Here is a 16,961-nt window from a genome sequence, read left to right as displayed (position 1 = left end):
TGAATTAATGACTGAATAGAAAATTGTGTAGATGTACACAGACCAGATCAAATGAGAAATAATGTGTTGTCAAAGGACTGTGTATTATTAAATAATTGTAAATACAATAGCTAATTACAAGATTAGACAAGATTACAGTTATATAATAGGATGTATAGTAAGGAGAGAGTACTAGATTTGGAGACTACTTGTGGAATCTCTGACTGCCATAAATTATTTAATCTAAGTCTTAGTTTCGTCATTCATAAAAATCACAGATTTGAACTAAATGATCTATTGAGCTCTAAATCTAAGATCAGATTGGGTTAAAAAAAAAGATTAAATTTAAGTCTTTATAGTTACTCTGGAAGTCAAAACCTGCCTCCTGATATTTAAAATTTACATCCAAAAATGGGGAAGTGAAAATGAGGAAAAAAAATTGGCATACTCTCCCTAACTACTTACACACACACATATTCATGGTATGTGAAACTGGATTGCTAACTACTGATAAGCAGTTAATGAATATACTTAGACTAACAAAAGAATATAATTGATTAAAAACTACAGATCAGGAAAACCTATAAACATTTTTTAGGAGAAAAGTACCTCAGCAAATTCAGTTTTACTTTAAAGACAGAAACTGAGTGCCAAAGAAATTCAGTGATATAGTCAAAGACGGGCATTTCAGTTCAAATGCTCAAAACTAAAAACTTAAGTACTAGCACTGGGGGTCAGTGCTTCCAAAAGTTCATTTTAAACTAACAATTTTTTCATACTATTTAAAAGAATACTAACACCTTGGAATTTTGAGCTGAATAACTAAAATCCTTATAGGATGAAAATGTTAAGCCAATTAGTTAATAAAATTTAAGGTGTCTTCATTGATCAGTACCCTCCTGAAAAGGTCTGTAAAGATATATGATGGACAATGACATGATTTGAGGGTTACCAAAAAATACCTCCAACATTTTTTCATTTCATCCCTATTTACTATACTGACATGTAAATGCTATAGAGTCCTTTAGGGAGAAAACACTTATTAGTAGCTGTTAGAAAACTGGTATCTATTTATAGTAGAGATCAACTTCATCTCAAGGTAAGCAATTTAAAATGATCTGGACTCATTTGCTGTCACTTTTGACTTGTCATCTTTTTCTATCTACACTAGCTCTCATTTACCACAGGCTTTTGCACCGAGACTCCACATTTATAGTAGATGGAAGAAGAGGTTCTACTTTATTGTAGTCATTTTTGCTCTAACCTCATCAGGCTCAATGGTGCTTATAAAAACACTTAAGACCCTAAGTGTTCTGTAGTTCATCTCAAGTAAAAAGTCCCTTTTGAGGTTTGTGGAGCTTTAAGGTGTCTTATGATTCTAAGATGTTGCTCCTTTCCACAAAAATCTTTGGGATCAATTAGGACAGTATGAAGGGGAAGTCACTGACAGGCACCTAACCAGATTCAGCACAATATGACTGATTTTTTTTGGTCCTTTTCTACTTTTACTGCTTTCTTTCTCTATTTTCTGCATTTCCTTACCTCTTCTCCAGCACTTCATTTTTTTTCCCTTTCTTAATTGTACTTTCATGTTTTGCTTTTTATTCCCTTCTTGTCTCTCCCAATGACTAATATGGAATGCTAACTTTCAACAGAGTATTCCCAATAGATGTAAAATCAAAGCAGAAAATAAATTCATGAATTCTAATAAGACTTATCAGTGAGCAAATAGTTCTCTACTGATTTTTCCCTTTTTCAAAAAAGGCATTAATATTTATAGAAAGGAAATATAAAATTACAGGGCTTAGTCTTGATCTTCAAGAGCGGGTTATCAAAATTTATTTCTCAGATTCCCTTTGCTTAAGATGACATTCCTTTATTAAACAGCATTATACAATGTAACTACTAAATAAACAAGTAAAAATAAGTAAGGTGATTCTGATAAAAAAAATTCTAATAAGTCTTTCTTATTCTTAATTTTCTATTTTTAAAGAGTTTTTTTTAAACTTAAATCCATCTATACGATGGTTAAAAATAACAAGTTACCTTAATCAATGGTATTTTATTGGTCTTATTCAACTAAATGGTCAATTTAAAAAAAGGCATGAGCATGAATTTTACAGAGAACCCATTAACATCATGACAACTAATAATGTGGATTAAAAATTTAATGACAGTATCTGATTTGTTCTCATGTGCAACAAACATGCAACCCTTAAAAACAAATGAATATTATTCTTTAATAGATGTAAGCCATCTAATAATCCCTAAAATTGTATATTCATTTGCATTTTGTCTATTTGTATATCCATATGGATTTTGATTAGTCAGGTTAATGAGAAAATGTCTTTCCTTAATTTGTGAGAAACCGATTACATAAGTAGAACCTATAAAAAAACAAACAACCCTTAACTGACACCAGTTAGCATATAAAATCCTCTATGACAATTTAGTCTTTAAAAAAAGACATTAAACATTGGACTTCCAGCAGAGTGCACTGGCTGTATGTATGGATATAACTTCAGTGTTACTCAAGAATTAAAAATTTTAGTTTAGTTATGAAGTACAGAAGACTGAATTTCAATTAGATCCAAAAAAAAGTGCTACATTAACAAAATATAGCAAAATTCAATAAAATATAAATCATTTCAAAACATTCTTGTCAACTGACTATATTTGTATTTACAGAACTTCCAAGAATATAATTATAACAGGTAATGATGCAATGAAGACATTTTTACAATATTTATTAAGATAACAAATTTATAAATCCAAAGACTCAGAGGCACATAGTTTAAAAGGCCAATACCATGGGAATAATGAAGTCAACATAGAGAAGTAGGAATATATGAACAATTACAACCAGTACAAGATTTGTTTTTAAAAAAGCCACATCCCAAATAAAATTAACACAGCATAGGAGTCATCCTTCAAAATTACCATGATAAAAAGTTATTTCATTCAAAGAAAAATAATTCTTTCCACCTACTGAGCCTAGAAAATCCTATTTACAATTAACTGTCCTTTATTTTGTAAGCATTAATAGCTTGATACAGCTTCCTCTATTTTGCCATTAGAAGTATTGTAAATATTATAGCTATTGTATTTACAAATGCACATAATATTTAAACTTGCTCTTCATAGAGAACTGAAAATATATTTAAGATCAAATCACAATACAAATGTTTAGTGGAAAACACATTTGTGGGAACAGGTGTATGGGAAGAGGTGTATTTAGTAACATGTTGTTTCTGAAGGAATACTAGGGCCAATACTTCTGATAAATTCAAGGTATTCACAAAGACAGGTCTTTGTTGATGAAGAATTTAATTTATTTCTGTTTTAACTGGAGCACATTAGCTTCTTCAGTCAACCTTCACCACACTGTATATTTTGGTCACAAACCAAAAGCATGCAAAGAAGCCAATTGTTCCTACAAAAAAAAAAAAAGAAAAAATATTACAAAAAGATTAATAAGAAAAATACAAATCTAAATGACTGAACATTCAAACTATTCATAAAATATTTATCTGCTACAGATCTACTAAACTTCTTTGTTAAATATATTGCCACGTGAAATCACCTGGTTTAGAATACAGGCTCTTATCCTAGTCTCTATGAACTTATTAAAAATAATTAATAATTGTAATTAATAATTACATTTCAATGTAATTGATTTTCTTTATAATCCTATGTATTTTATTTTATGCATTTAAAAATGTTACTCTAAGAAAAGGGCTAAAGGGGGTTTATGAAACAGAAAAAGATTAAGAACACAGAGCTTTTTCTAATACCTAAAAGTTACTTAAAATCTTCTTTGATATTTAACTTTGGTATCTTTAGGTCACTGTTTGAAATAACTCTTTGATGAACTGGAAATCAAGTAAATGTCCTTCAATTGGGGAATGGCTTAGCAAACTGTAGTATATGTATGTCATGGAACACTATTTTTCTATTAGAAACCAGGAGGGATGGGAATTCAGCGAAGCCTGGAAGGATTTGCATAAACTGATGCTGAGTGAGATGAGCAGAACCAGAAAAACATTGTACACCCTACCAGCAACATGGGGGTGATAATCAACCTTGATGGACTTGCTTGCCTCCATCAGTGCAATAATCAGGGACAATTTGGGGCTGTATGCAATGGAGAATACCATCTGTATCCAGATAAAGAGCCATGGAGTTTGAACAAAGTTCAAGGACTATTCCCCTTAATTTAGAAAAAGAACAAACAAATATCTTATTGTCTGATCTTTTTATCTTATACTTTTTGTTTCTTCCTTAAGGATAGGATTTTTCTCTCATCGAACTCAATCTGGATCAACATACAACATAGAAACAAAGTAAAGACAAACTGTTTTCCGTGGGGGGGGTGGGGGGAGGGAAGTAAGATTGGGGGGGATTGTAAAACTCAAAATCTTTAATAAAAGGGAAAAAAAAGAAATAACTCTTTGATGATTTGAAATGGAAACTATTGCTCTAATTTCCTAATGCAATGATTTTTTTTTTTTTAGGTTTTTGCAAGGCAAATAGGGTTAAGTGGCTTGCCCAAGGCCACACAGCTAGGTAATTATTAAATGTCTGAGACTGGATTTGAACCCAGGTACTCCTGACTTCAAGGCCGGTGCTTTATCCACTACGCCACCTAGCTGCCCCCACTACACCACCTAGCCGCCCCAATGATTTTTAATATAAAAAAAAAAAACCCAACAAATTTTTACTGAAGTGTAATGAAAAATTGCTATTATAAAAATTTTCAGAACATGGAATCATGAAATTTTGGAACTGAAGGTTCTTGAAGTTATTTTATTCCAGGTATTATCCTCCTAACTTTTCTATCAAATGGTCAATTCAACCTCTTCTTCCACAGTTGGGATTTTTGTGGATGTTTTAAACAGGTCAATTTAAAATTAATTATTTAGAGCAATAAAACAAAATGTATAAAATTCAACTAAATGAGGGTATTCTGACTGACCTACATTTCCTTAGCTAAATGGACTATTAATTTTGCAAGGCTTGAAAGACAATAAAGCACTCAGTACAGCTATGAAAGAAAGTGAACAAATAAAGTATGTTACATTGATAAAATAGCGGAGGAATATCAAGATCCTATATGATGACAAATGCTAAAAAACAAAAAAGTTCTAATAAAAATAAAAAGTGTAAAATAATAATGATAATAAATTTTAAAAAATAATAAAATTACATATTCAATGAATAATGTTGTTAGGCTTGGAATCAGGAAAATCTGAGTTCAAAACTAATTAGTTGGGTGACCCCAGACAAATCACTTAACTGCTGTCTACCTCAGTTTTCACATCTGTAAAATTAGAAAATATCACCTACTTCACAGAATAGTTGTGAGGATCAAATTGGGAATTTGAAAAATGCTTATTATAGAGCCTCACACATTCAGAATGTAATAAATATTTATTTGCTCCCTCTCTGCCTGATTTTTCTTCTCATTAAACAATTAGGATATACTATGTAAGCCAATTGCATGTGTTCAGAGCAGAGGTTCTTTTTATTCCATTTCTGTATTATGAAGACTTTTAAAAAAATTTTTACTTAAGGCAATAGAGTTAAGTGACTTGCCCAAGGTCACCCAGCTAGGTAATTATTAAGTGTCTGAGGCCAGATTTGAACTCGGGTCCTCCTAACTCCAGGGCTAGTGCTCTATCCACTGTGCCACCTAGCTGTCCCTATTATGGAGACTTGGTAGACAGATGAAGCTTATGGAGCATTTTCTCAATGTAATTTTTTAAAAAATTCATGAAATAAAACATATAAGATTACAAAGAAAATCAAATTATACTGAAATAGTTATTTAGAAACTAAGTTCAAAGACTGCAAGTTAAGTATATTTCCTTTAGAGTTAAATCAAAAAGTACCTTTAACTATTTTTAAGTTTATTTATTCAGAAAATATCTACGGCACTGTTGAGGTATAAATAATACAGTTACTTGCTCTAAAAAAAGGATCTTACAAGAATTGTAACAGGTACAAGGATTATAACAAAATTTAAGATGTCATAAGGCAATTTAAAGTGGAGTTCCAAATGAATTTCTACAAACAATAAGGCATGTGTTCAGAAGAAGGTAGGGATTTAATTGTGAATATTCTCATTATTACATTAGTGATGTTCAGATGGGGAATTTTGATCCTCTTAACATGGAACTAAAATTCTCCTGTTGTTATCCCTTTCTAACACGGCACCTTAAATTAACTTGATTGTCATTATCTTTCCTTCTCTACTGAGTCTGACCTTGGACGACAACTCCCTAAAATATATCATTAATTTTGATATATTCTAAACATAAGATGCTTCTTCTCCTCTTAACTATACCAAGAAAATTTTTCTAATTTTAACGTTCTGTAGCTTTGTTCTGAGTCTTCAGGAAGCTGGCAGGATTATAAAGTTTGAGAATCATTGGTCTAATTCAATTACTTTTTATAAAAATTTTATGAACTAAGCTAGTATTTTATTAATTACTGCCAAATTTAACTTTATGACAATATTTACTATATTTAATACACAGATAATTAATAAGTATTTATTATGGATGAATCTAGAGTATGTGACTTCACCCAGGTTCTGAATACCACAGGACAGAAAGAGGTAGTTTACTTTTCAATTTTGCTTAACTGAAGGAGAATGAAAAGAAATCTATACCTTTACTGGTTCCAATCCCCACTCCCCATTTCCTCCTTCAATTTCCAATGGAGAGACTGTCCCTTTTATCCCAAGTTAGAATACTACTTCCTCTACTAAGAAAAAGGAATTTATTTTAAACTGGTGAGTATATTCAAGTGCAGGTTTATGAAGAATGAATTCCATAGCTCTGGGAAATACTTTTGTACATTACCTTCCGTAGTAAAAATATTTCTGAAAAGCTACAATTATCCCATCCCATATGATTCTCTGCTCTACCTATCTTTCAAAGCCTGTAATGATTTTTGTTGAAGAGTGGGGGACTATAAAAAGCATAGGATAGCAGAAACATTTTTTTTTATTTTAGCTTCAGAATAAAGTAGAATATTCCTAAATGAACGGAGTTTTTAAAATTTACCTGTGAAAAGGAAGAAAATCAAGACCATTATCATAGTATAACCAAAGTACAAAATTGTACTGGCCGTTCCTATGATTTGCAGCTTTGAAAAGAAATAGTGTATAGCATATATTAAGAAATATACTGCAGTGAAGCCACTGGTAAGGAATGAACGCCACTGCCAATGATAATCCTAGGAAGAAAAAAAAATAAAGCCATCAATAATAAGAAACAATTTTTAAATAACAAAATTCCATTAAATGAAAGTATAGAGAATCTAAACTTCTAAATTTAATTGTCAATTTCAATCTGCCAGACTCTATCTTTTAAACAAATTTTACTTGATTCCTTTTCTTTCTATATCACCCATATATAATCTATCCCTCTAGATTTGAACCCTTCTTAAAACATAAAACTAATTAAGGAAAAAAGACCCTCAAACAAAACAATAAAAAAAACCCAGCAAAGGACAGAGAGACAGTGTTTGAGAATATACAGAATTTCCTACCCTCAAGCCTACTGCTTCTCTATTCCATCTTTTTTTTTTTGGGGGGGGGAAGGGGAAAGACCAAACCCTTTTCTTTTTAGGTTTTTGCAAGGCAATGGGGTTATGCCCAAGGCCACCTAGCCACCCCCTACCAAACCCTTTTCAAAAGTTGCTAAGGAGCAGCTAGGTGGTGCAGTGGATAAAGCACAGGCCCTGAAGTCAGGAGTACCTGAGTTCAAATGTGGTCTCAGACACTTAATAATTACCTAGCTGTGTGGCCTTGGGCAAACCACTTAACCCCATTGCCTTGCAAAAACCTAAAAAAAAAAACAAAACCCCAAAACAAAACAAACAAAAAAACAAAAGATGCTGAACAATATAAAAATCCTTTTCCTTCTCTATCTCCTCTTGGTGGCTCATAACTAGTAAAGAGTTTACAAGGCTGGACAAATAGAAAACAATTTTTTTAAAATGATTAATAAACCTATGAAAACAATTTTTTTAAATGATTAATAAACCTATGATTAACTCAAAGTTATACTTAGGTTTGAATCCTCTCCCCTATCTCACAAATTCAATATAAATATAAAAAGCTTCTTATGTGGCTCCATATTATTAATTTATAAATTTTTAGTTTTAGTTTTTGTAAAGAATTTAGTGACTTAAGCATGGTATAAAGCTTGCTTCCAGTTTTCAATGAGAAAATTAAGCTAAGTAGGTTTAAAAAACAATTTGTTGATATGACATTTTATTTACTTTTTATCAGCCATGTAGCTTGCAGCTCAGCCAGAACTCTTTTAAAAGAAGTAATAAGACCTTTTATTTACTTTTTGTCAACTGTGTAGTTTGTTACCCAGCTGGAATCCTTTTAAAAGAGGTAAAATCAAAGGCTAACTTTACCCTAATAAATCTTAAACTGGTTCTAGAAGGATTTCAATCTTCTGCAAAGAGTGAGGAATATGGGGTGGCTAGGTGGTGCAGTGGATAGAGCACCGACCCTGGAGTCAGGAGTTCAAATTCAGCCTCTGACACTTAATAATTACCTAGGTGTGTGGCCTTGGGCAAACCACTTGACCCAATTTGCCTTGCAAAAAATCTTAAAAAAAAAGTGAGGAATAGGATAGATGATAGAATCTGGCAACTGTTTAACTTCTAACTTAGACTTATGGAATGAAATAGATTAATTTCTGGTATCTGGGGAGGTACCATTTCTGACAGAAGCTATCCAAATATAATTTCCAAAACAAATTACAATTACAAAGTCAAATATAATACTTTTAGAATAATCATGTCATTAATTTCATTCCTTACATTTATTACTATCTAAATCAAATAATGATGGGAAACGTCATTAGAAATAATCTAATAGGCCAAGATGGTAAATGAGGTGTCAAATGTTGCCTCTTTCCCCCAAAACCATCCAAATGGACTTAAAAAAGATTAGAATGTGACAGGGAAGTATATAATAAAATTATAATGTTAATTTATGGTTTTCTAAGTCACTATCCAGTCTACAGGGATTTGTTTCTATTTGAATTTGACACCATTGTAATAAATGATGGAAAGAATCTTTTTTTTTTTTTTTTTTTAGGCTTTTGCAAGGCAAATGGGGTTAACTGGCTTGCCCAAGGCCACACAGCTAGGTAATTATTAAGTGTCTGAGGTCGGATTTGAACTCAGGTACTCCTGACTCCAGGGCCGGTGCTCTAGCAACTGTGCCACCTAGCCAACCCTCATGATGTAAAGAATCTTTAAGTTTTAAATACTATTGTAGAACTCATTCAAATCTTCTTAAATATAATGGTATGCAAATGAACTGGGGCAAGGAATAATTCTGATATTTTATTCTGTGACAGTAAATTATTGTGATTCTATAGTCCAGTTTTCAGTCATCATCTAGGGAAACAACTTCTGAGGAGCAACCAATACTTCCAACTGACAACCAACTGCTGCTACAAACAAGACATGTTAATCAGTCTAGATAAGGCAGCAAAGCACCCAAGACAGAAACAAGAGGAAGCATGTCCGAGAAAAGTTCAACCACTACTATCACTTTGAGCACTTATATCTCCCCTCAGACTATAGCTGAGATAGCCCAGGACTATAACCTTGGGAACAGTGGTATATATATATAGCCACTGAGAGGAAGCCACAATCCAGGAAAGATCATCCCCTGTGTAGATACAGTCTGGCACCTACTCCTCAGTTGATATAGTCACAGTTAATAAAGTCTCAGGAAAAAAAAAATTCTTCCCACCAAAGTCCTTAGTCTTATCATACAATCCAACATCAGAAAATGATATCTATTTTTTTTTTGAAGTAAAATGACATTAAAGGAGAGCATCACTATCTGCTTTGCAACTCTACCATTAGGACAATGGGGATCTTCCACCTGACTTGTGGCTGAAATTTCCCCTATGTGTTGTCTCCCCACATTAGAATAGGAACTCTTGGAGAACAGGAACTGTCTGAGTTTTCTATTTGGATCTGTGATGCTTTGTGCACAGTAAGTATTTATTAAAAGTTCCCTTTAGGTGTAATTCTGAATGATTAACAAGCAGATAAAACTGGATTAAGTCTAACTTGCACACCTTTAGCTCTCTGTCAAGTGCTAGATTTCATATCATCTATGTTTCCCTGTTTTTTTTTTTATTCTAATGTTTTTTAAGAAAAGAAAGAAAACCTACAAAATGTATAATTCTTTAACAGCATGTCAATGACTGACTAGTAGAGATAATATGGCAGCTGTCATTGTGGGGAAGTCAAGCATTTCAAGACCACTTGAGTCCAGTATGAAACAAGATCAATTGTACAGTGTGGAGTGTAACTGGAAATTTAAAAAAATAAATGCCACAAATTGATAAACTATTGCTTCAAAAGCTAGAGGAACTGTTATTCATTCTTCTATAGAATGGTAAGGGCTTCTTAAAGTTGAAAGAATGGAGAAGAGTCCCTAAAAGAAATCTGTTAACCTTTGATATGAAGAAAAAAAATGCTCATTATGAACAAGACCAGAATATGATGGGTAAAACTATTTCTTTTTTGGAAGAAACACACTTTTTCATTCAAAGCTACATCAGAATCACTATCCTAAGACTACATGAGGGGGCAGCTAGGTGGCACAGTGGATAAAACACCAGCCTTGAAGTCCAGAGGACCTGAATTCAAATCCGACCTCAGACACTTAAAAAAAATTACCTAGATGTGTGACCATGGGCTCACCCTACTGCCTTCCAAAAACCAAGGGGAAAAAAAAATCAACTAAGTTTACGTGAGCCTAAAAGATATGGTTATTTTCATCCAACTGTAAAACAACCACTCTAAAAATGTTTTGGAAATTTTTTTTAAACTTCCAGTGGGTAAGATTTGTTCTCATTAAAAGAACTCAGATTAAAAAATATACAGTTAGACTGAGAAACAGAATTGATCCAGAATTTAAATGGAGATATGTTAACAGGACTTTGCATATCATACCATATCAGATTTCACTAACAATTAAGAAATTAACCTAAGATAGATATCAATATACTTCAATGAACTGTAAATTTGATGATGACAATAGCAATAATAGCTAACATATGACTTTAAAGTTGGAAAATTTTTTATAAAATTATTACATTAGCCTCACACAACTCTTAAGGGTAAGGGTGAGGCAGGTGCCATTATTATCTCCATTTAACAGATGAAGAAACTGAGACAGACTAAGGTTAAAATGACTTGCACAGAGATAAACAGCTAGTGTTTGAGGCAGAATTTGAACTCAGGTCTTCTCAACTTCATGATCAGTGTTTTATCCAGTGTGCTTATCTGATTTAAATCCCTCTGATTAATGTTGGAAAATAGACTTCAATGGTATACTTAATAGTAGATGTGATAAAAGTATAGTTTCATAAAGAAAAAAATTTTAAATTTCTCAAAATTTTACAAATTCATGGTACATCAGGCAAATAAAGCAACTGAAGTAATAGGACAAATTGCTTAGCAAATGTTTTTAAAAGATGCAAAAATGTGTCACATTCATATTATTTTGATAACTTTATTTTAATTTCTCTGGTAATTCTGGGATTTTAAAATTTAATAATGATTATTTTGTGTAATTCCATAATACTCAAAGATTATTAGAACTGTCATGAAGATAATGACAAGTTTTTAAATGATAGGCAGAACCTAAAAAAACTCAAATACAGCCACTTCACTGTTAAAATTTCATTGCAAGTCTACTTATGACATTTTAAAAGTTTTCACTAGTAACAGTTAATGAAACCTGATGAATTAGAGGGCTATAGTTTAATTGTTGATTTCATAGCCTAATGAAATTTTCAAGTTTAATGGAACTTAGTCAATTTGTGGTAAGATGAACTAAACCAGAGTGTAAAATGGAATTTTTATAGAATAAAAATGATGTATATTGTTTAAAAATGAGCACAACTGAAGATTACTAATACATACCTCTGCACACAGATGGAAATAGCAAAGTAATATAGTTGCCTCAGAACATGTAATAACCAAAATGATAAACACCAGAAATAGGAAGCCAAACATGTAATACATCTGATGAGACCTAAAATGATAAAATATCATTTTGCAATTAAAATCATTGTCTCCATTAAAAAAAATGTCATTAACTAGACATTTCTCAAACTATATAAAGTCTGTCTTTACTCTGAAAGCAATCTAGTAATTCAAAAGAAGTACCAAGTTCTAATAAGATTGAAGTGGGCAAGGAAAGGGAAAACATTGCAATTTGATTTTAAACATCTACTTAATCAAAGATACAAAACTAACATACCCATTCTTTTACCTTTGGCATTAGTTAAAGTTGATACCTTTATTATATAAGTGAGAATAAAAATGAGTTAAGTTTATAGCTTGATACAAAAACTAAGATAATTTGACAAATCAATTATTCTTAAAAATGCATTATCCACCTAGAAAAGCAGGTCCTTGTGCCATGCCATTTTCAATACCAACTCCATCAGTGCAACTGATCATAACAGTGATCATATTGCAAAGGAGATCAGTAACATATAATTCAAGTAGTATCAGAATGTATAGACCAAGAATCAATAGCATATAATTTTCTTCTACATGGAAAAGGTCAAATGACCTTTTCACAATTAAATATTACTGATTACTGGATAACTGTCTGCATTCCTTAGATTCACAATAGGATTCTGAATATATCATACAGAAAAAAAAAACCACAGGAAAGTTATTATCATATGTAATACTTCTGGGAATAAGGCCTTTGTAGTTAGCTTACCAAATACTATTCAGAATAAAGAAAAGTTGTATAAAGATGCAACCAAAGGGCAAAATTCCTCCCATAATAATACCAGGTAATGGTTTTGTATAAAATGATTGTTCAGGAATCTGACGAGGAATCTGATTGGTACGAACTGGGTGTTCAATGGCCTTTAAGGAAAGAGGAAAAGAATAATTACATATCCATTTAAAATATTCTCTGTACTAGACTCCCAGCTTTTTCCTCAGCTTCCATGCTGACACTAATGGTAAGAGAAGCCTACTTAAGTCATCAAACTGAAATTTGTATTTAAAAGCAATGAACTAGAGACCACTAAGTGCTATATTCAGATTTGGCCTATTGAATTAAGTCACCACTGTTTCCAGCCGCTATCCACTGACTAATGGCTTTAGACAAAGTAAAAAACACACAGAAGCTGATAATGTAGCACTGTGCAAATAGTAGTTAATAACAAGGTACAGCTAGAGTTTTCTTTTTAATTATATACTTACTGCAGAAAAAAAAATCAGCTGATACTGAAAACTTTGTCAATGTATTTTTTTTTATTTAGAGGTGGAATCTGTCATCTTTACTAAAATTGCCCAATTTTATTAAGAACACAGTGAATACAATGAGGCTGTATAAAGCTTTATGACCATGGGCTATTGGTGATACTTTCAATTATTGCCCTCTTCATAACACACTACATGATGCCATGAAAATAAATGAAATTAAGAAGTACCTAAACATATTCATTTATGACTAAGAAGTTCATTTTTTCTCTAGAGGGTCTCAGAAATAAACCCTATAATTTCAGTTCAAGATAGTGATGTCAGATTAACATGGTTTAACAAATGTTTTGAATATTGGCATTTATTTCATTTGTTGTTGGATGAATATTCTGAAGGAAATTTAACACAAATTTGTGTGTGTGTATAGATATATACACATATATCTTATACACATACATATACATACCTAAACAGCAATTTCACTTTTCCTTATCATACAAATGGACAATGCTTTTGAGGATATAATTCTGCAATTTAGAAAGCTTGTTCAATATATGAATCACCATCATTTGGAAATAAACTTATTATGGGAAATGCACCTTTGGCAGTCATAAACTATTCCCTCTATGAAAATATTTATCAGTGTGTTAAGAGATTAGAGTAGTAAAAACTACTCCATTAAGTCTCATACACATACCAGTATATGCCTTTATGGACTTATATTTAGTTGAAAGTAGGAACAGAGTAGACTGACTATCAGAAAAGTATTGATACTCCACTTTCCCCCAAGAAAAAACAAATAACCCCCTGCTCCCAGGTTTGTAGACAAATACATTAAGAATTAACCAAATTCCTTGGAAAACCTGATAATATAAAAAAGATAATAAAGATTTTGATTCTTTTAAGCTTTTCTCAAGTTCTGAATATAAATTTCAATGGCTTATTATACATAAGGGTCTATGAACTCACATTTTTCTTAAAACCAAAGTAGGCACCAATAAATGTCAGTGGCACTGATATGCAAAACCAAAGGGCCAATATGGCAACCAAAGTTCCAAAGGGAATAGCTGCTGAAGATCCTTCTCCCCATAGAATCAGGTTCATAATAAAGAAATCAGCAAATACAATCCTGAAAAACAAAAGTTTTTTTGATTTAAAAACACAAGAAAAGCCAAAATATGATTTGCTAAACTACTAAATAAATGAGTCAGAGGTTAAACCTTTATCATAGAGTTGAACCTTATCACTCATAACTATAACTGTAAGAAATAGCAAATAATGAGGTCAAATAAACTTTGTTTACTGAGAATCATCTAGGAACGAGCTTCTCTAAATAATTCTCTATGTTTTACTCAAAATTTTTATGGAAATATTTCTAATTTCCCTTTCCTAAACAATAACACCCTAAACATGCTTTCCTTTCTTAAAGAAACTATGTGTATGTGTGTTTGCACACATTCACACAATTCAGTTTTGCTGATGATAAAATATCACACTCATGAATAACAACTATGCTACTGTGTGTCATAGATATGTAAGATTAAGAAAACAGGAATTTGCTTTTTGACATTTGCTTTTTTCTCAAGAATCAAATAGTTGTGCACTTTCATTCCTTTGTTGGCAGTGTAAAGTTAGTTGCCTGCCTACAATATTGACTACTAAATCAAAGATCTGAGCTATCTCAGAAAGATAACCTGCCTCTGGTTTTCTTGCCTTCTAGAAAATCATCTTCACAGTAGCTGACTAGTGTTCTTTGACTTGTCAGAGTTTTTCAAAACAATATATAATTTCTGAATAATAAACTGATTATAGGCAATTCCTTCTCAAATTGCATGGAGTCTTTTTTGCAAGGTATGAAAGAAGAGCCTCATCATTTTAAGGATCTGTGCAAAGCCTACTTACAAAGCCCTACAATTTGTTATCATCACTTACACTAGGCCACAATTTTTTACATAACTTATACAATATGTTAATAATGCTTGACTTTGAATAAAATTCTACATATAAGAAATCTCTTTATGATACTATAGTAAAGTCCTTTAGAGTCAGTGAATCACAAATCAACACTCTTGTGGAATCTTTTCTCTAGCAGTATTTGATATTCTGAACAATCTGGTTCTAAAATTAGTGAACATTAGGAAAGCAAGAAAATGGTAAAAATAGTCAAGGAAACTTCCTGGGGATGAACTCCAAAATTTTCTAAAAACAACAATAGTAATTATAAATCTTACATTTATATAATGGCATAATAATTTCCAATGGGCATGTAGATAAAATATTTCATTTACTCACCACAATCACCCTGTGTAGCAGGCTGAGAAACTATGATTATCATTATTTTATAGATGAGGAAACCTGAGGCTTGTAAAATTTTAGTCATCTGCCAATACAGTTAGTAAGCAGTGCAACTGGAACTAAAATATAAGTTTTCTGAATTCTAGCTCAATATTCTTTTTATTATACCACACTAACTACTTAGTTATTACCTTTCTAGAAACAGGTTAACTTTGCTATCTTCAAGGAAGACTATATATGTCAGAATGAGTAGATTCTGAAATTAGATTTCTATGGATCTACTGAAAAAAATATAGTCTACTTGGAAAAATGTCTTTGCTTCATGATACATCAGCTTAATGATATAAGCAACAGGTAATGTGAATGTTAAACCCTCAGGAAACACATTAGAGGTAATCAGGGAAAAAGGCAAAAGATGGGGAGGATCTGATATATGATTTTACTCAGGTAAGGAACTTTAGATATGGATACCTCCTCCACTAATGCAGTTCCTCAACTCATCTAAAACTTAAGTCTCAGAGACTCACTTAGGTGAATGAATAGATATCCTATCTGACTTGCCTATGGGCACAAAGCGAAAACAAATCAGAGGCAGGGCTTGAGAATCTAGATCTGTCTGACTCCAAAGCCAACTGTACTCTATCAGGTCAAAAGTAAAGCTGAGGAGCAGCTAGGAGGCACAGTGGATAGCACATTGGCCCTGGAGTCAGGAGAACCTGAATTCAAATCCTTGCCTCAGACACCTAGCTGTTCAACTTTTGGCAAGTCACTTAACCCCAATGCCTTGCAAAAACTAAAAGTAAAGTTGAGTCAGTCAAGTTTTTATTTACAACATCACTGATATGTAAAAATAGACAATCTATTCTTGCTTTGGAGGCCTAAGTATGAGCCCTGGCTCCTATTAAACATGAGTGCCAGTTTTCTTTATCTATAAATTATCTAATAAATGTCCATATTTATTAAGATAGCACAATTTCCTTACACTTCTGTGCTTTGTCTTTTGACTAGAAATGTGGAATCTATGTCAGAAGATGGTTTTTACAATACAATGAAAATTATCCTATAACTTGCTCATATGCTATATTGTATACTAGACGTATGGCTTCTCTGTATTACTGTAAAGTGAAACCTTAGCCCCCCCAACAACCAATTGCTAAGCAAGACATAATGATATCTTGGGTTGAGTTGCAGGAGGCTAGCTGTTTGTCATGTTCCCTATATTCCATCGTTCATATGTAGAGATTTTCTATCTATGTTTTTGCCTTCTAGAATTTATTGAAGTTTATTATTAAGTTTGCTCTCAAATAAACTATTCAATTCTTTGACTCTGTTGCTGGCTCTTTTCTTGTAGATTATCTGGTGCTAGCTATCCTGGTTAACTGCTTCTGATCTCT

General features: G+C 32.2%; 1 protein-coding gene across 1 annotated transcript in view; it reads right to left on the bottom strand.

Annotated features, from left to right (window-relative positions):
* Positions 1-2,711: 2,711 nt before the first annotated feature.
* TM9SF2 (transmembrane 9 superfamily member 2) overlaps positions 2,712-16,961 on the bottom strand; it is a 70,133-nt gene continuing 55,883 nt past the window's right edge. The window contains exons 13-17 of the mRNA XM_074191964.1: positions 14,242-14,401; positions 12,779-12,930; positions 11,965-12,076; positions 7,050-7,221; positions 2,712-3,412 (exon numbers count right to left, since the gene is read on the bottom strand). Of these exons, the coding sequence (XP_074048065.1) occupies positions 3,345-3,412; positions 7,050-7,221; positions 11,965-12,076; positions 12,779-12,930; positions 14,242-14,401 (664 nt within the window). The 3' untranslated portion in view covers positions 2,712-3,344. The remainder of the gene's footprint in view (positions 3,413-7,049; positions 7,222-11,964; positions 12,077-12,778; positions 12,931-14,241; positions 14,402-16,961) is intronic.

This window comes from Macrotis lagotis, chromosome 6 (genome assembly GCF_037893015.1).
Source record: "Macrotis lagotis isolate mMagLag1 chromosome 6, bilby.v1.9.chrom.fasta, whole genome shotgun sequence".
In the NCBI taxonomy this organism is placed as follows: Eukaryota; Metazoa; Chordata; class Mammalia; order Peramelemorphia; family Peramelidae; genus Macrotis; species Macrotis lagotis.
Note: the sequence above shows the minus strand (reverse complement) of the source record. Positions and strands in the feature narration are given on the sequence as shown.